Below are 21,060 nucleotides of genomic sequence, written 5' to 3' on the forward strand. Positions count from 1 at the left end.
CAGCTTTCATTTATAGTAAAACTGTCGGGAATACACTCACCCTGTGCTAGGTACCCTCCAATGCCAATACTTACCTTCACCCTCAAGTCATTGTTGGAGACAGCGAATAGCTGCTGAAGCCTCAAGCATTACATTGTGGTGAGGCATGTTGCACTGTGTAATTAGTATTTGATGACATGTGGATTCTATCAAACACCATCATTTGTAATAATATGTATCCTCTCTCTAACTCTGTGCTATGCAGTATTTTCGCTTGAACACAGAGAATAAGAAAAGACAGACACGGAGAGACTAAGCGGAGGGGCTACATGACTGGGGGGAGGAATAGTCCCGGGAGAAAGGGTTAAACAATAAAATGGGAAGAGCTGCTCTTACCTGATTGAACGTGGGAGTCAGGTGTCCGGGAGGAGCCGCATGGGAAGGAGCTGCGAGGGCTGAGGGACGTCCTCTTTCCGGAAAAATACGAAGGAAGCAGGTTGTCCCACCCTCCGTCCCTTGAATTCTGTGGTTTTGGGGGGGTTTTTTTCTTTTGTCTTTTGTCACGGCAGCTTGGCGGGTTAGGGGGTCTTTGGGGGGTCTACAAAATTCGGAGTTCATTACAAAATGAGGGGCCCTCAGCTGGTATGGGTGCTTCCCCCTGTTGGTGTCCGGATTTGTAAAGGGCGGGGCCTGGCCCCTTGGGAACCCAGAAGGAGTAAGTGTCCTCGAGCTGGTTGTGGTGCGGCTGGGGACATTGGTGGAGTGTTATGAGAGGCCTTTTGGGCTGGCGGGCACCCAAAGACCCCATCTCAGGTCAACCATTGTTTAAAGTATTATTTTGTATATTATTTGGTTTATTACTTTGGTTATTGTTAAAGTTGTTTGTTTAATAAAAGGGCTGCTGTGGCCGTTAAAATCCATGTCGCGCAGTCTGTGTGTTTATTGGGGTTGTTAACGGAGGGACAGAAAATTGACGAATCCATCAGTCAAGCCAAAATACCTGCTAAAAGAATGATTTATTACAGGCAGTTTAAAGTTAATAAAAAGACTTGTGATCTGCCAATGTAGTGGGTACAGGGCATGCTGGGACCTGTAATCCCCGGTGTATATGATGAAATACAGGAAATATTGGGACTTGTATATCCCTTGTGAATAATATACAGTGTATACAGGGCATTGCGGGACTTGTAGTCCTCCAGTGTATATGTTTACAGGGCATGCTATAACCTGTAGTCCTTTGGTGTATATTATGCACTGTATACAGGATGTAATGGGGCTTTTAGTCTTCTTGTGTATAATATACAGTGTTAACAGAACATACTGGGACTTGGAGTTCTCCAGTGTATCATGTACAGTTTACTTGCAGTCTATTGGTGTGTAATAATAGTGTGTACAGGACATTCTGGAACTTGTAGCCCTCCGGTGTATAACATGCAATGTATACAGGGCCGGCCTTAGGGCTATAGGCGCCCTGTGCGAGAAAGCTTTACAGCGCCCCTCAGTGACCACACCCCTCAGTGGCCACACCCTCAGTAACCACACCCATTTATTACGCATATTTTTGGTAAAATATAAAAAGCGCGGTCACGTCGGGTAAATAGACACCAAACATGTCATGCTTTAAAATTGCGCACACCCGCAAAATCGCAAAAAATTACCATGCCCAAAATTGACCAAAGGGTCTAACACGCAACGTATACAGGACATTCTGGAACTTGTAGCCCTCCTTAAATCTGGTGACACCCTACTGACCATGCCTACTTTTATTCGACAATAAGTTTTTATTAAGATTTTGCTCAACCTAAGACACAAATACAGCATAAATATGGCCATTCCAATATACAATATTCAAGACATTCAAACAGTTATATAGAGAGCTAGTTGTACATGAGACAAAACGCAGTTTAGGTAAACTGCAGAATAAACAGCAGGCACTATGCCTATATCATCATTATATTCGGTCACATAGCTCTTCAGTAACAGGCCTTGAACCAACATGCAATGTTCAGTGTGTCTTAGGTCTGAAGGGGATATGAGGGGTAAGAAGGAATGGAATAGGAATTCCACAAGGGAGGTCAAGGGGGGTAGGGAGGGGTAAAACAGAAAAGAATACAAACAACCAGATATCTATAATAACTTGGTATTATATAATGAGGCAGCAAAAAGTAGGTTACTTTTCAATCAATCTAAGCAAACAGGTTACACGGATAAGATTGGTTATCAATAGTGAGTACAGGCATACACTAGGAGGCTATAAGAAGGTATACGATTGGGGTACATAGTCTTACAGAGAAGTTTAAGCAAGATCCCAACACCGCTCAATTTGGCAAAACCGTTGTGGTACACCTACTATCTCGTATCCAACACTCCCACTTTCCAAGAAACATGCGTTCCTTAAGGTGTGCTTAAGCAAAGAGGTACTCAAAATGGGCATTGGTATTAATAATGTCAATCACCATATTTAATGTAGGAATCATCCGTTGTTTCCACAGTCAGGCTATGGCCAGTCTGGCTGCAATAAATGCATGTGTCACAAAGACACGAGAGGGAAGAGGCCAGTCAGTAAGCCCCACTCCCAGCAAAGCCATTTGCGGGTTGGCCCTGCAAGGAAGGAGAGTAACCACTTGAACAAATTGAAAAACAGACCCAGTATTGTTGGAGCAAAGGGCACTGCCACCAAATATGAGGAAGTGTACCCCTCTGACCACACTGTCTCCAACAGAAGGAAAAGGTAGATGGGAAGATCTTAGCTAGTTTGTGCGGAGTATAGTACCATTTGTAGAGTATCTTTTGGACAGATTCCCAGTGTGACAGGCATCTTGAAGCCTTTAGGGGCCAAACTATGGTTTGATGCCACTGCGTAGCCGATAATGTAAATCCCAATTCCTTTTCCCACCATTCCATGGCAGGAAGTTTCGATTCCTCCACAGGGGTAACTAGCAATTTATAGAAAAATTAGATACCCTTCATTTGTAGAGTATTTCTAGTGAAAAAGGAGATGGCTTGTCTGTGGAGATCAGTATCTCTCATCCGAGCTGAGGTCAGGAAATGTCTGACTCTGAGGTATTTATAAAAGTCTCTGGGTGGTATGTTATACTGCCGGCTTAAAGATTCAAAAGAGTCTAGAGTAGCAGCAGAGAATAGTTGATTAAGTCGGGTAATACCCAAAGCACTCCAATGAGAGACACCCAAATCCTCCAGCATAACCATTAGAGATTGGGAAAGTAGGGCCCAAAGAGGTCCATACTTTGTTAACAGCCGTGACTGTGTCTAGGTATGATTTCTCCTGAGAACGATTAAGTAAGCTAGTACACAGTAAAAAGCGCACATCCATAGAGACTGCTACTGCTGCTTGTTCCAGGAGTTTCCACGGTTGATTAGAGGAAGGGGACCACCAATGGCGGGCTTGATCAAGTATCGTGGCTTTGTAATATTTAGCAACATCAGGGGCCCCAAGACCTGTGTGGGATTTAGGGGTGTACAAATTAGTTTTAGGTATTCTAGGTTTCTTACTATCCCATATAAAGGAATCAATGATGCCTTGCTGTGCTTTAAGTACGATGGCAACAACGGAATAGGTTCGAAATATGTAGAGGATATGGGGAAGCACAAACATTTTGATCAAGGTAATTTTACCTGCCCATGTTGTTGGAATAAAGACAAATGCCCTAGGCACTGTGGAAGCAGCAGAAGTGGTATGGTTAAGTAAACTTGAGCCTACTCAGTAGGCACAAAAGTGCATAACATACAAAGAATGGAGTACACAGCACATGGAGTACAGGGCTCAGGAGCAGGTAACACACAGAGTACAGGGGTCAGGAGCAGGTTCTGCATAGGGTACTGGGGTCAGGAATATGAACACACACAGAGTGCAGGGGTCATCAATAGGTAATGTATGAAGTAAAGGGGTCAGGAGTAAGTAACACATGGAGTACAAGGATCAGGAGCACATAACACATGGAATGCAGGGGTCAGGAGTACATAACACAAGGAATGCAGGGGTCAGGAGTGTGCAACATGTGGAGTACATGGGCCAGGAGCAGGTAACACACAGAGCACAGGGGTTAGGAGCAGGTAATGCATGGAGTAACAGGGTCAGGAGTAAGTAACACATAAGGTACAGGGATCAGGAGCAGGTAAAGCAAGTTGTACATGGGTTAGTAGTAGGTAACACAGAGTGCAGGGGTCAGGAGTAGTCAATGCATTGAGTAAAGGGTTCAGGAGTAAATAATGCATGCAGTGCAGGGGTCAGGAGTAGGTAACACATGGAGTACAGGGGTCAGTAGGTGACACATGGAGGGGTCAGGAGTACATAATGCAGGGAGTGTGGGGGTCAGGAGCTTGTAATGCAGAGAGTACAGAGTCAGGAGTACATAACACAGGGAGTGCAGGGGTCAGGAGTGTGTAGCTCAGTGTGCTGGGGTGAGGAATACATAATATATAAGCCAGAGCACACAGTAAAACTAAAAATCACCCCCTGCTTCCATGCTTCCAGTAGGATTCCGCCTCCAGTACAAATACCCCAAAATCACCCCCCAGTACAGACCACAGACCCCCATGAAGTAGACTTGCCTAACCTCAGATACAGTGGCAAGGCACAGTGAGCAAGGAAGTCCTCCCCTTGGCTCTGTCATGTGACCATCACATCAGAACCAAGGAGTACCTTAAGGCAGCCTTCTTTGGTTCTGCACACGCCGCTGTGTCTGAAGTCTTAGTGACTGTAGTGCGAATATCAGTGTAGCACCGCAAATAAAAAAGAAAAAGGGCGATCTCACTGCTGGTATCTGGGACACCCTTTGGCCCAGGAGCCTGACACCAGCAACGCACCTGCACTGTACCACTAGGCAGCTGGAGACATCTTTGGGGATCCAGTTTCCCAGGGACAGACCCCCCCTCCCCCCTCAAAACAGGGACGAATGGTAATCATAATATACAGTGCATACAACACACTGGAGCATATAGTCCACACTGGTGCATAAAGGGCTTGCTGACATTTTTAGCCCTCCTAATTATAATTTACATTCTATACAGAAAATAACTATAAAGAGAGAAAATTATAAGGGATCCAAAAGGAGAGGAGGGGAAGGAGAGAGATAGGGGAGAAAGTGGGGAGGAGGGGAACGAAGAGAGTAAAGGGGAAAAAGGGGGCAGGAGGAAAAGGAAAAGAAGGATTTCCAAATGGAAGAGAATGTTTGTTCTGTTCATAATGGTGGGTTACATCCCATTTGTAACTTATTCCTTTAGGAATTCCAGTCCCAAGCATGAATATGCAGTGAACCTCTTGCCTACTGAGTATGGAAAATCTGTCTCCTTCTTTCACTGGATTGTTTATTCTTTCAATAATTTGTACATTCATAAATGCAGTATAGAGAATTGTGCTTATCAATAAAATGTCTGGTGATATTATTGGTTTATTAGTACTAGTATTAGAAAGGTTATCACCAAAGCGATCATCCTGCTCCCATATTGTTACGTAAATGTCATATTTACTGTGGCTATAACTAAAGGCATAAGATAGACCTTTACTGTCTTAGTAAAGGTTCTATAGGAATAGATAGTATAGGTGTTTCCCAAATATGAACAGCTACAACATCTCAAGCTGCCACACCTGAACAAACCTGTAGTGTGTAACCATGTAAATGAGTTTTATTTGTTCCTGTTAAACAAGCTAGGTGATATTACTGTTCCCAATGTAGGAGCTTTTTATTTTATTTTTTTTAGGACAAATAGTACCCTGGACAGTAAGATCTTTCCCAAAAAATGTTTTTTTCGACTGCTGCCAGTCTTTTTCTTTGGATCTGTGCAGTTAAATACACAGCTAAAATTTATAAATATGAACTACTTTACCTGCCAAAGCGTTTGTAATTCTGTATTGGGAGATATCCTGGGAGATCAGCACTGTTAGTTCTTGGCAGGAGATTGTGACAACACAACATAATTTAGCATTAGGGATTAGGTGTTAACCACTTCAAGACCAGGTGTTTAGACCCCCTTCCTGGCCAGGCCATTTTTCAGTATTCAGCGCTGCGGTACTTTGACTGACGTTTATTCCGTCATGCAACGCTGTACTGAAATGAATTTTATACCATTTTTTGGGGACAGATAGAGCTTTCTTTTGGTGGTATTTAAACACCACTACGGGTTTTATTTTTTACTATATTAAGGAAAAATTACAGAAAATTTTGGAAAAAAAAAGTTTTTTTTTAACATTATGTTAGGAAACATTTATTATTACCCAGTTCTTTGGTAAAATATAAAAGATCGTGTCACGTCGGTTAAATAGACACCAAACATGTCAAGCTTTAAAATTGCGCGCACCCGCGAAATCGCAGAAAACTACCATCCCCAAAATTGGCCATAGGCGACACTTTAAAAGCTTTTACCGCTCATCAGTTTAATGCCATCAGTGATTGATGGCCCTAGAATGATTGCTCTCACTCTGACGTTCGCGGCGATATGTAACATGTGTGGCGTAATGGACGTAATCGTCTTTTTTCCACGTATGGGCCCCCGACGCATGTTTGCATGCATGTATGTATGGGTGAGGACTTTAAACATTTTTTTGTTTTTTTAATTCTTTTTTATGTGTAACTGTAAAAAATTTTTTTGGGAAAATGTTTTTTTTCTCTAAACTTTATTGCTATCACATATGGGGGCTAATAAAAACCCCCTATGTGATAGCAAAATATGTGACAGGTCCTCTTCATGGAGACATCAGGGGTCTCCATGACCCCTGTCACCTAGGACCCCCCAAAAGAAGCTGATGAAGCACAGATCTGCTCCATCAGCTTCTTTCCAGCTTCTGAAGCTGGAGAGTGACACAAGAATGCGGAAGTGATGTAATATACAACACTTCCGCATTCTTGCAGAGGAGAGGGGACCAGAGGGAGCTCGTGTACGGATCTCCCTCTGATCCCCTGGCACCATGCTGATCCCGGGCTCGCACCAGGCACAGAGGAGCCCACGGGATCAGCGGGACAACGGCCGGGGGGCAGTGGGGGGGAACCGATCGGCGCCCCATACACGCGATCTGCCGGCTCTACAGCCGGCGGATTGCTTGTATGGTAACAGGCATCGCTGCCTGTTGTCTAAAGACGCCCGCTCAGATCTAGAGAGCACCGGGCTGGCCGTGTTTTTACTATGGCCGGCCCGGAGGTAGTTAAGAGTCAAGGATAGCAGGTTAAGAGGGTTCAGTTTAGGGTGTCAAGTGTAAAGTTAAGTGTTGGAAGGAAGGATACGCGGATTAGGTTCACTAAGGAAAGATTTAGCATTTAGAGCTTTAGGTCCCGTTCACACCATAAAGAATGCGTTCCAGAGCGTTTGGACTCCGGAACGCACTGGAACGCAATCCGGCCGGCTCCCTGTGTTCAGGGGTGGGAGGGGGTGTGGTGGTGCTTTGAAGTCAATGGCACAGCAGCCACGCCCCCCGCAGTGTGATCGCTGACACCCAAAAACGTGGCAAATTAGTGCTGGTGATGCACTGCGGGCGGGGGCCGTGGCTGCAATGCTATTGACTTCAATGCACCGCCACGCCCCCTCCCGCAGGGAGCCGGCCGGGTTGCGTTCCAGAGGCCAAACGCTTTGGAACGCACTCTTTATGGTGTGAACCGACCCTAAGAGGTGATTTGAGGATCTACAGCTGAGCGATACATAAATAAGATACATTTTTGTTATTATGTTAATAATTAAGCTACTTGAATGCATTTTTAAGATTTAACTCCTATGTTTAGTGTCACCTTAACTTGTTCTACTACACCTGTCTGTTGGTGTCAAGGGCTTGTGTTCCCAGATCCACACACAGTTGCTTGATGGCAAATCCAGGTTCTCGGCCTCCAATATACCAACAGCATAACTTAAAACCCAATTGTATTCTGCTTGAAACCAAAACAGCTAAATTAAAAAGGTATTAAAACCAAGTCTTTTTAAAATGTTTCACTCTTTTTTTTTCTAGTGAACTGAGGTCCACCGCCATGACAAAGTCTTTAATCCCATCAGCAGTTTGCAAAGGAAGAACCCCTGCACTCTGTGTGAGAGCAGCAGTCTCTCTGCAGCAGTCCAACTTGCCCCCTTGCTGAGTCTTAGCTACTTCTATCCACTCAGCAATGTGAATGCTCCTTGCTCAGTGGTAGCTGCCTCTGTGCACACAATTTCTCCCCATTAGGAATGTCAAAATGCATATATACTGGTATGAACATATAACTACAAATACAAAAGATTAGAAACGGCACATCACACGGAAAGTTGTTTTCCAGAAATAAATCCAGTTTTTATTATATCTTTTTGGCTTGAGATGAATTAACAGTAACATGAAGTCCACCACTCATTTAGACAAATAGACATGTACAGGCATATGAATATAGACAGGGCAGAGCATCAGCCACAGTAGTTATAATGTAAACATAAAACATTTCAAGTATTGCCATCAACATGTATAAGTGGAATTCATGTTTATTAAGGTATTTCGGCAGCTGGAATCTGCATCTTAAAGATGATCAGTATAACTATAAAACACTTTTTTTATGGTGTTATGGTAGAGATACGAAACTAAAAACCTTACATTTCGGAGCTGAGGAGAACCGAAGCTACATTTCCTAATTAAGCGTTATATGCTTTCCATATTAGAAGGAAAATGAAGAGAGACCTTTTTCAGCTGGTTGGATCACTTTGGTTCAAGTGAACAGAGGATAAAAAGGATTTCTGAGGACTTTTTCACTGACTGATATGCACTAGGAAGAAAAGTTAGTGTGGTTTGGACAATATTTTGGTATAGTTTTTAATTACTGTAATGAGAGATACAGTACTGAGTACCAGCGTAAACCTTGAGGTCTGTTTTCCTCACACCTTATAACGTCAAGTTGCCCAAACTCTCTTGGTAATTAATGAGAGCTCTGTACTTGTAGGTCCAGTTCTAGGGAAGCCTGCACAACTTGAGTAGAAGGGAGCAAAAAGTGCTTAAAGGAGAACTATGAGATGAGTGATTTCCACTCACCTCATAGTTCTAAGCCGACCTGTGACAATGAGACTGTCACAGGTCGGCTCAGTAGATCGGGAGGTGAGCGAACACATACCGGGTTTCCTCACCTCTCGATCCTGTCACGGCTCTCTGCCGTGACAGGGGAGGGGCTGCATTCCCCCCTCCCCGCTCCGATCTGCCAGCGCTGACTGGCGGAACGGACGGGGGAGGGGGCGGGTACAGCTGGCTCTGCCTCTAGATAGGCAGAGCCAGCTGTCACTCACGCAGCTGGGCAGATCCCGTCATCTACGTCGGGATCCGCTCCAGGTGCGGCGTCTCAGTATACCGCGAGCTGTAGCTCGCGGTATACTGAGCTTAGGGTAACGGGAGGACGCTAGTTTGTGTCCTCCCGTTACCCTAAGGAGAACTATGGGGAAAAACACTGACCCCATAGTTCTCCTTTAATCCTTTTGTAGTGATCACATATATTATTATATATATATTATTACTGAAATACAATACATTCCAATGTACCATATATGCTTATTCTGCTGTAATCTCTTATGTACTCCATATACACTGTACACACACCTGAATTAGAAGTATAGTCGCCTTGCACCATATATGTGGGACAATAAATGGCTACGTTAGGGATGGTAAAGGCAACTGTAGAGTAATATTATATTTACTTTCATTTTCCTTTTTGGAAACTGCAGCCCTACACCAAACACAGTGAGAAAAATACACATTAAATCTTTTTTAGTAACATCCAAGAGTCAGACACCATATAACACGTAACAAATGGTCTTACACAGTACACATTTGGGCCCCACTGGTAAAAACTGGAAGGAAGAAAAGTGTGCTGCCCAGACCAGTTTCTGACACTGATTAAACTAGATTATTACCAGCAACACAGATGCTTTTCTTTCCATCATCTGTTAAAACGTCAATAAAAACTAAAAACAAAAGGCTTTTTGCTGCAATTCAGCTTCATGTCATCTTTGAAAAGACTCTTGTTGTGAACGGGTTAAAAAAAAAGCAATGGAAAGGCACGTTCTCTGTCTACCTCTAGTGGCCGGTCATATTCATTGCAGTCACACAGATCTGTTATTTTGGCTTCAAGATTGATATTTTGGCACAAGGTGTATTATTGATATTTTGGCACAAGGTATTATTATAATGTCATAGAGAGCACAGATGTCAATTTGGCACAAAGAAAATAACAGCACACTATGTGACTAGACAATGATGAACACACACACAGGATGTCTGACAAACAGGCACACACAATGGGGGGCCCCAAATGCACTGTGATTGCATAGAAGAGAGAAGAGAGAGCGCAAGACAGAGAGAGAGCGTGAGAGAGAGAGATTGCCTCAAGCCTATGAACACATTAACTTCACCACCTTAGTGTACACACCTTCATTTTGCATTAAAAAAAAGAACATTCTAAAATAGCTTTCAAAGTAAAAACATCAGTTCTACCAACTACTAAGACGAGATTGTTAGTTGGTCAATAACTCTACATAACCTGTTCACTTTAGGTTTCATTTTAAATGTTTAAATAGACGTTTTCCCTGTTGCAGGTATAAAGTTGCAGCTTCAAACACCTGCAGATACAGCTACATACCAGGCAGTTCTGAGAGACAATCCCTCCTGCTGGCTATTGTATTCAGACAACAATGACACCAGCAGTCTGGTTGGATAAGGCCAATGTTTGGTCAAGACTTTTCCACCAGGCTCAGTCTAATTTTAAATGGATTTAGCTGAGCAGGGTAGTGCAGACAGGGTCTGTAATGGCTTAAATTCTGGCCCATTCAGCAGGAACTGTCAGAAATGTAAGTTGTGTGTGGCAGGCTTAAGTTCCAGCAGCTCCTCCTAGTTCTAAAGCTTGCCCACTTCTTGCACATTTCTATTGGCCATTTAGGCAGTCCATGATAGTGACGGGCCAGTAACAATCTGAGGGGGTGGGACTTATTGGCAAGCTCCAATGCTAACCAATGCAGGATTTTGAAGCTGTTGCAAGCCTGTGTAGAAACCTCTAAGTAACTGCACTTTACATCTGCAGCAGTTTGCCCCAGCCCAACCGAGTCTCATGAAACATCATGGCAGAAAAATGGAGGATGCTATTACTAAGCTCTTCTTTGGAATATACTAATAGCCTGGCAGTCAGGCTGAACCTCTTTGACTCACTAATCCGGTACAAGTATACAGCTAAGGAAGGACCCCTGACTGTTCTTTGAAGCCCATGATTTGCATATTTGTTCTGGGGCAGTTACTAAGAATGAAATTGCTAACGCCAGAGATTCATCATTTCAGCAAGTTCACTAACATTTTTAAAAGGAGGTCAGCAATGGCAGCCCCTTATTTCCCTCAAGACAGGGTTGCTTAAAATGATTTGGATAATATATACAATTCTTAGTCTGCCATACAATATTACTATTCGCACAAACATTGCACACACGCTTTAGGGGCATCTTCTAACTACAGAGGTCACACTTTGTATTAAAACACAAAAGCGTCAATTCACAAAGCTGCATGACGTATTTTACATTTACATTGTTATCTCCTGATAATGTTTGCACCAATATGTTCAATTTACAAAAAATAACATAGCATTGGCGTGGAAACATTATCTTTTCACGTGAAATTAACATTTAACTACTGCTAATAAATCAATATGTTCCAACATCTTCTCTCTCTAATAAACATCTCATAATAACTCGGGTGTACTGAGCCAGCTACTATTACCATAGCCAGCTGTACTTTTAGGAGCAAAACTTGGTGCAACTATCTTTGTGAATAAGCTTTTATATGCAGGAGCCTGCAAAAATCCATAAAGTATACTTTTAGAAGATGTATGTGATAAAACCTTTACTGAATAAAAAAAATCAATTGTAAAATGAGCAAATGACACATGGTAATGAAAATACTGCATGCATTATGCTTTTTTGAATTGACGCTGATGTAGGTCACAATTCTTATGTATAAATGTTCAAGTTTGGTCAAAACTGGCTAAACTAGCCAACTAATTCACTATGACTGTGGCTCACCTAAAGGACATGTTCCCAGAGAAAGATTTCTCTCTCCTTTCAGCTACATTGTCTTTGCTTTTCTCAATCATGCTATTTGGCAGAATTCCTCATTCAGACCAGTGACCAATTCCTTTGATGGCTATCACTGCAGGCAGGCTCCTGAGAAAGTCACCACAAAATGGCAAATAGAGCAGTTCTGACAAACACATCATGGAAATGGAAATGCCAAGAGCTGACTTGCAACAGCTTTAGGTGACAACATACCTGAAAGCAAGAACAATCTGCAACTGGGTGGAGAAACCCTTTAGTTACGTATATCCTTGTTTATTTCTCCCTGCAGGAAAATCTAATGTTTAATGATACCCATAACATTGGTGAGCAGTATAATGTGTAGTGAAAGGACTGTAGAGGCACATTTTACAGGGATGATTAAAAATAATAAAACACATTGAAACAATGATAAAAAAGGAAACAATCCTATACAATGATATGAAAGCTTGCTAACCCTTTCAGTCTTGTACCAGCATACAATCACATATGCTCTAATGGCTTTTCTTTTTAAAGCTGCAAGTGAGATTCAACCAGAAGATTATGCTGTAGTTATGGAAATAGGATGGAGAATATTTTTTTCAGGAATGGGAGGCACTGGAGAGTTTTAGTTCCAGGGAATGGGGTAAGTAAAAGCTGAAGTCTTTGGCACTGATGGACTCTGCAATGGTGGGCCACTTGGTTCTTCCATCAAAATCTTAGACAGCCCTCAGTCAGTCTTCCAAACCTTGTTCAGAACCTTCACAACTTCATCATAGATGATAAAGACAATGGCTACATCTAGACATACACGCCCAAGACGAGGAACAGTCCCCTTGTAAAACCTAAAAGAAAGGGCAGATGGCAACTTAGACATTGGCAGGAGATATCGGAAATATTAAATGAGTCTACACCATATGTAATGCTAGAAGGAGAATTCAGTGAATGGGGATTGAAGGATATGGGAACAGAATCTGTTAAGAAAATAAAAATGAGTAACTCACGCTTTGGGTCCCTCGTACTTGAGGATCTTATAGGCACAGTCCAATGTACTTTTGTATTTATGAGCTTCCAGACCCTGAAAAACAAAAGAATTCACATGTAACGTTATCTTTAAACAGCTTAGGACAAGCAGATCTACTGCCACGTAAGCCCTCTTTTTTATTTTATTAATTCTGTCACTCCACACACCCAAATACAGAAGCTTCTTTCTCATGGAGGAGGATAAACATCTCATACTGTTTTATAGGCCAACAACGCTATAAAAAAAACTTTCCATCCAATCCAATGCAGAAATGACATTTTCATCTCAGCCTCTTTCCTCGGCTATTATTTTACTATTATTTTTTACCATTAATATTGATTTTTTCCATTAATTTAAAAAAAAGTGTGAAATTGAAAAGCAAAACTTTAATTTGTAAATAACTTTACTATGCTTTGCACTAGAAATGTAATGTTAGTGTCATTATAAATGGGACATATTTCATCATAAAATGTAAACTGTCATGTACAGGAACACTAGGGGGTGTATTTATGAAACGTTTACAGAGACATTAAAGGAGAACTATGAGGTGAGTGCTTTTCACTCACCTCATAGTTCTAGCCGACCTGTGACAATGAGACTGTCAACAAAACTGACATTTACATTCTTTCTGTGTGAACAGGGCAAAATCGAATGTTTTCTTTTGCATAATAGATGTCATTGTTGGAAATTATGGCCACTAGATGGAAAACAAGGAGCATAGGAAATAAACACTAGACCAGGGGTGCCCACAAGGTCGATCGTGATCTACCAGTCGATCGCGTAGCGATCACTGGTAGATCGCCATGTCCTCTCCTCCCGCCGCTTCTCTGGATCCCCGCTGCTCTCCCCCGCGGGGATCATCGTTGGTAGATCTCAATGAGCTCGTCATTTGAAAAGTAGATCTCCAGACGAAAAATAGTGGGCGCCCCTGCACTAGACACTAGTGGTCTTATCTTAAGTAATTACAAACTTATCGACAATCAATTAGGTCCATAGCGGAAATGTAAAAGAATTGTTCTGGTCTATAGGAACAAATGCTGAACTCATTACAGAGAGAAACTAACATAGTAATAGACCACTTTCCAGTTAAATGCACAACCCCTTTGTAGGCATATAGCCCAGTCCTTTATTAAGCAAATATAACAAAGAGGTACAAATATTCAATGACATAACGTGTAGGTTGAACCAAACTGATTAACTGAAACAGACAAAACCAATGAGGTCCTTCCTCTGGCAGTGGCGAAGGGCAGTTCTTAATGAACAGAGCTCACATAATCATGCTCAGTGAGTACTGCTCAGTGAAGTAGTACATAGAGCTTGTGCTGTGCGATGATGCCACCTCAGGGGTATACCCATTATAGCATAGGGTAAGAGGAAGTATGTTGAATGACACTGGCCCTCATACAACCCAGAAGAATCGTGACCTCTATTGGTGGCTAATAAATACTGTGGTGAGCTGTCCTGGACTGAAGGTGAATATTGTCTCTGGGTCATTCTTTTTTTGTAATTTTGGCTGGAGTTATGCTTAAAGAAGAACTTCGGGCATATTAAACATTAACCCTTGCAGAGGGCCTACCCCCACACTGCAAGGGTTCAGTGCTTGTTTTGGTCTAGGGTCTAAAATAAAAGATATACTCACCCAATTCTCAGTCCTCTGGTGGTGACCGCTCACCTCTCTCCCCCTCTGCTCTGGCTGATGCCCCTCTGTGTCCTCACGTCCAATGCAAGTGAATGGACATAATGACGTCATGGGTTCTTAGACCACTGGAGTCGAGGGGGAGAAGAGACTCCAGGGGCCGGTCTAGCAGCCAGACAGGACCAAAGATTCTAGACACCCTAGACCAAAACAAGCTCTTAACCATTGCAGTGCAGGGGTAGCTCCGTTGAAAAGTTTAAGGTTTAATATGGCCGGAGCTCTTCTTTTTTTTTAAAATTCTTTATTTATACAAGCATGAGAGCACCGTACAGTACCAACAAAAAAAAATTGTTAGGCTTTGCGGCCAAGCATGTACAAACATATACATATGTCAACATGTACATACATAAACACCTCAGGCCTGACCCCCCCCACCCCAAAGCCATTCCCACACCATATATCCATTACGGTCTGCACCGGCACTCTCAAGACATTTTCGTTTTACTGGTGTAGGACTTAAGAGAAAGTACTACGGATAATACCCCTCCATCTAGAGCGGATAGTTCCACTTATACATACAAAGAGCACAAGAGAAAAGAACAGCAAGACGAGAAAAGCAAGAGTACATGTAACACAAAGACATGACAATTAGGGAAGGGGAAAGAACAGTCAATTGCGGTTCCGCGGATGCCCAGCCTCCTGAGGGCCGCTCCACCTTTGCCTCATCCCTGGTTATCATGTGGGAATTCCGGGGAGTCCCTGAACTGGTACCATGCCGCCCATGTAGCAACAAACTTCTGCTGGGTCTTTTTTATGGAAGACGTGAGGTCCTCCATCAGTTTGATCTCCTCCACTCTTCCTACCCACATCGCTATAGAGGGTTGGCATGATTGCCTCCACAGTGCTGGTATACACGCCCGCGCTGCATTCAGCAAATTAATCAGTAGGGAGCGTTTATATGATTTTCGTGATAGCGGTGCCAAGTGGAGGAGATACACCAACGGAGTAAACGGTAAAGACAGGCCTGTGATCTTCTGGGCTAGATTCGCAATCTGAGCCCAGAACGGGGCAACCCTAGGACATTCCCAGATTACGTGTAGCAGGGATCCTACCTCCTCCTCACAACGCCAACATGTTTCTGACACCGACGGATACATAGCGTGTAGCGTTTTTGGAACCCTGTACCATCTTGTCAGCAGTTTGTAACCAGCTTCCTGATATTTAGTGGACACCGACGATTTGAGAGCAAAGTGCACCATACGGTCCACCTGTTCAGCGTCCAATTCTTCTTTAATGCATTTCTGGGTTAAAGTTTTCTTCCTTTTAGTTTGGTAAGATATAGGGTAATATCTCATCGTTTTTTTGTAAAATAAAGCTGATCCATCTGGGCCCACATGTTTGTGTCTTTTGAGTTCTTTTATTGCTTGAAGAGATTTCTTCTTTATTATTATCTTCTTCTAAAGCATCTCAATAGCTGTGGTAAATACATTTAGAGTCTTGCACATCTTATAAAGAGGTTGTAGAAATATACAGTTTAGCCAAGCAGGGTTTTACCCTAACAATGATCTTCTATGATTAGCTCCTTTTTGCCCTGCTAAGTGTAACATTGGAAGCATGTTGTTATATCTGTTCAATAAGTGCAAAAATACCGGCTGATCCTTACACAAATCTAGTGATCTCATAAATTCCTATAATGAGCTGACAACTCAGTGCCTCTGCAGCACTGAAATCTCAAACAAGGTTATCAGCACTGCCTGAATACTCTCTGTGACCTGAAAAAAGTCTTAAACTTCCTGCCCAAGGGTGGCAACACTCTTCTTCCACAGGTATAGTGCAATGAGAGAGACTTGTCACCCTCGGACAGGAAGTGTGTTACTGGCAGGACCACAAGGTGAAGATATAGAAATGAAACTCTGAAAAAATAAAACAAATGCAGCTACAGCATCTAAGAACTGGTAGGCTGCAATATTTTAAATGTTTGTTCTTCGGTTTAGATCCTTGGTTCTCAACTGGTGGGTCGCAACCCTGTGTTCAGTGGGTCGCCGCATGCCTTCCCCTTTTCTAGGTGATGGGGCTCCTCTGCCTCCCAATAGCGCAGCATTGTTAGTTCTTACGCCAAGCAGCCATTCAAAATATGTTGAGTGTCTGCTTCAGGTTGGATGAGATGGAGCAATGGCCGCGTGGGAGCTCCATCTATGCGTGCATTGCTTACAGCTCCCTCGCATGTCCTGTAGAGGTGCCTGGACCAGAGTGGGACATCACATTCTGGCTCTCGGCACCTCTACAGGGCATGCAAGGGAGCTGTACAAGCAATGCACATGTGGATAGATCTCCAGCAAAGCACATCAGCCCACACTGGACCCCAGGCTGAGGATCCAATCCAGTTCTCGTAAGGTAGGGATATTGGGTGGACCTTAAAAAAAACATCTTTTGGAGTGTGTATGTGAATATCTGTGCGTGTGTGAGATTGTGTCTGTGTATGTATGTCAGTGTTTTTGAGGGCCCCTTCACACTAGTACAGTGTGTTAATTGCATAGTACTGTGTGATTAACACACTGTACCACGCAATCGCACATTCTGGTGTGTTGCGTTGCCATTCGTTTCAATGGTACCCCAAATGCACCTCCCACCCACAGTTTGTATGCCTCGACCGGAATGTGCGGTACCCTAATGCCGTACGTTCCATTGCAGTGCGACTTGGTTTGTAAATGAATGACCAAGGACAAATGTGGGTCCTGAGATTACACAGGTTGAGAACCACTGGTTAAGATAACTACTAATAACAAACATAGGATCCTGTCGCAAGTGAGAATTTGCCAGTAACAAAATTCCTAGAAAGTGCAAGGAAAACACTCACCTGGTGTTGCTCCCTCACTGACTTTAAAATGCAAGTCGTCAGCAAGAGATTGACATGTCTTGTCAGCCAGCGCAGGAGCAATCCATAAAAGCAGGTTAGTGTTTTACCTGCTGTGACAGTTGCAATATGCTTTAACACATATATTTAGAGGACCTTTATCTTTAGTCCCATTTAGGTGACACAAACGGTCAAGTCTTTACAAAAATTTGCCTTATCTGTAAACACATCTGAAGAATCTCTGACAGTCTGTGTAAACCTAAAGCAACAATTCACCATATTATATTCATCATCATTCTGTTAAGGGAAAACCCGATTAACTACTGTGCGGAAACACAAACCACCTAAAGCTGGCCATACACCTTACAATTATCTGCAGATTTTCTGTGGTCAGATGGAAAAAGTGCAACAGATTGGCCCAGGTGGAGATTACTCCATCCACACAGTTAAGTGTAGATGGAGGAATCTGATGCACCTTTTCCACCTGACCATAGAAAACCTGCAGATAATTGTAAGGTGTATGGCCAGCTTAAGACAAGTCCGTGTCTTCTGCGGGAAAAATATATATTAGCAATGCTGTTCATATTACCTGCAATCTGGTCTTCACAACATCTAAGGGAGTGTTACCAAAGACACTTGCAGCTCCTGCAATGGCTCCAAATGCTCCTGTTATTAGTGGGTTCATTGGTCTGTTAGGATTGTCACCTAAGATGTTAAAAATGCATGTTACTGCAGGTCTATACATATCCATAATGATCAGTTTTTTGCATGTTAAAAAAATCAATATGCCAAAACACAGTTTCCACATGGCTCATTAACTGACCTAAAGAAAGTTTTCTGCCTTATTACCAGTCAAGCACAGGCTGATCTTGCAGCCAATATAAAAATTGACTAGGACATCAATGATTAAAATAAGACACTGCAACGCTTAAAAAATAAATAAATAAATAAAACGAGGAAGACATATTGGTAAAAAGAAAATAAAGTGATAAAAAGGTCAAAAAGCAAAATGAAGAGAAGAACTAGCTAGGAAAGATACAGAAGGGAGGTAAGGAAGGCAGCTATACAAAAAAGGCATAACCTAATGATATACCTCTGTACCAGTTCCGAAGAGAGGTCATGACAAAGAAGCGAATTGCTTGGTTGGATCCTTGCTTAAGCACTGTAGCTGTGAGACCTTGATAAGTCCCTTTTATGCCTATGAAAAATACATGACAAATGACAACAGTTAGACTATGATGATGAAAGATGCAAAGAATGTCCATTCATTTCAATAAACCACAAAGTAAAATCATTGGGACACCACAGAACATAGTGTTATCAATGTTGAACATATAGTATGAGCTGATATACTGTATCTAGGGATGTCCCGATGCCACTTTTTTAAGACCAAGTACAAGTACTTTGCCGCAGGTACTTGCCGATGCCAATTACCGATACGGTCCTCCCCTGTCAGTAGGCATCGGGATCCCCCAGCTTTGGACACAGGGGCGGTCACTCCGGCTACACTGCCGGTAGTTCTGCCCATGGGGCTGTCCATGGCTGTGCCGGGAAGGAGGAGGAGATAAAGAACCAGGCAGGCACTGCCATGGACAGCTACTTGCAGGTGCTCAGCAGCTGCTGCGGTTTAAAAATTTACCGGTATCTGGCTTAAGAATCGGGGCAATTTCACAAGTACTTGTGAAAATGCCTGGTATCGGCCCCGATACCGATACTAGTATCGGTATCTGGACATCCTTAACTGTATCTATTAAATTCTTGGACACTGTGGCTAGGTTCTTCAGGCTAGTGAGAGCCCCCAACTTAGAAAACCAGACAATGATAGACAATATATGGAAAACCTAAACAAGCAGTACTGTGCTGTTAAACCAACTTTTCACAACCAGGGTGTGGTGGCACCTTGGTGTGCCTTCTGGTTTTCTAAGGGGTGCCTCGAAATCTGTACACAAAGTCATGCCTCTGAAGAAGGCTCCAGATGTGAAAAAGGGGGACTCTGATGTGAAGGCGGGGGCTGTGATGTTAAGGGAACTCTGATGTGAAGGAGCAAATCCCACTTCTTTTGTGTGTTGTAACAAAACACGTAAAATCTTTAACCTCCCTGGCGATAATCCCGAGTCTGGCTCGGGGTTAATTTTCAATGCTAGGAGCGGTAACCCCGAGCCAGACTCGGGGCTGCACAGAAAAGTGACACTCACCTTGTCCATGCGATCCCACGGCGTCCTCTGCTGTACGTGGCTGGAAAATGAAACTAAAAGCCGACATCTGACTTTTAGTTTCATTTTCGGGCGTCACAGCAGGCGGGAAATTCAAAAGTGAAAAGTTGCAATATACACAGAATTGGGCTACAGCATAAGATGAACACTGAAACTGGATTCCATTCCTATCAGTTGAATATAGTAAATCACTATTCACAAATGAGCATTTGCAGGCAAGTTTGAAGTTTTTTGATAGTGATAGTGCAGTAGCGTTAGAATTTCTTGGTTAGCAATGCATACATTTTTAGGCCTGAAGATTAGGTAAAAAAAAACCCCGGATAATATAGTTTCTTAAAGCAGAGACCCTAGAGAATAAAATAGTGGCAGTTGCAATTTTTTATGTCACACAATATCTGCGCAACTGTGCATCAAACCCACATTTTTAGTAAAACATGTATTCAAATTAATTTTAGTACATACCTACACAATATAATATTCATAAAAATATAATAGACGAGGTTGCATCAAGTAAATAGATAGATGTGTCCAGGGACAATCATCTATCCCAAACGGCATGTAAGTGTTCCACGTATAATTACTGAGAGATGCTGTCATTGTCACCCTGCCATTAACTTCAATGGGTGCAGCGGTCACATCTGAAGAGGGACACACACCTGAGATTCCTGCTGCAGGAATCCCAGAACACGGCATAAGTCCCCATGTGAATTGGGCCTAAGTCTTGTTGTAGGCTGACAACACACAAGTGGTTTTATCAGTCCCTCAGTATTGTCAGCCCTCCCAGTTGTCTTCTGCTAAACTACTCAACAACTCCCACTCTCAGATCTCCACAAACTAAAGGCTTATTATTCTGTAGGTCAAAATAAGAACTAGGAGGAGCTGTCCTGTGATAGGACAGGAAGTAGACCCAGGACACGTCTGAATTTCTAACAAGATTAACTTTTTTTGTACTCCTCAAACCGATATAACAAAATGCTTTCAATTGCGTACTTAACAGCCTAAAAGGAATCAAATAGGAGAAGTTAATTGTTAGTATTTAAATTCACTTCAAATATATCACTGTTGCAAAGACACACAGGGAAAGCTTATACCTTGATCTCGAATAATCTCCCTGACTCCATGGAAAAACCCTTTGTACTTTGGATTCGGAGAGCACTGGTCATGAATAAACTTCACCTACAGGGAAAAAAGTTTTTTTTAAAATGATAGATCGCTCATGCTTTTGTTAACCTCTTAACCTCTTCTCCATCAAGTATGTTGTTAAATGGGACATTAGAGGTGTTTAGAAACATCCTCCTCATCCATAAAACTATATTGCATCTTCAAAATCAATTTACAG

At 42.6% G+C, this 21,060-nt stretch overlaps 1 protein-coding gene across 1 annotated transcript in view; it reads right to left on the reverse strand.

Moving 5' to 3' along the window:
- Positions 1 to 12,292: 12,292 nt before the first annotated feature.
- SLC25A1 (solute carrier family 25 member 1) overlaps positions 12,293 to 21,060 on the reverse strand; it is a 35,933-nt gene continuing 27,165 nt past the window's right edge. The window contains exons 5-9 of the mRNA XM_018568665.1: positions 20,813 to 20,897; positions 18,602 to 18,706; positions 18,098 to 18,213; positions 12,999 to 13,072; positions 12,293 to 12,839 (exon numbers count right to left, since the gene is read on the reverse strand). Of these exons, the coding sequence (XP_018424167.1) occupies positions 12,725 to 12,839; positions 12,999 to 13,072; positions 18,098 to 18,213; positions 18,602 to 18,706; positions 20,813 to 20,897 (495 nt within the window). The 3' untranslated portion in view covers positions 12,293 to 12,724. The remainder of the gene's footprint in view (positions 12,840 to 12,998; positions 13,073 to 18,097; positions 18,214 to 18,601; positions 18,707 to 20,812; positions 20,898 to 21,060) is intronic.

The sequence above is a fragment of the Nanorana parkeri genome, unplaced genomic scaffold, assembly GCF_000935625.1.
Source record: "Nanorana parkeri isolate BGI_ZX_2015 unplaced genomic scaffold, ASM93562v1 scaffold1225, whole genome shotgun sequence".
Taxonomy (NCBI): domain Eukaryota; kingdom Metazoa; phylum Chordata; class Amphibia; order Anura; family Dicroglossidae; genus Nanorana; species Nanorana parkeri.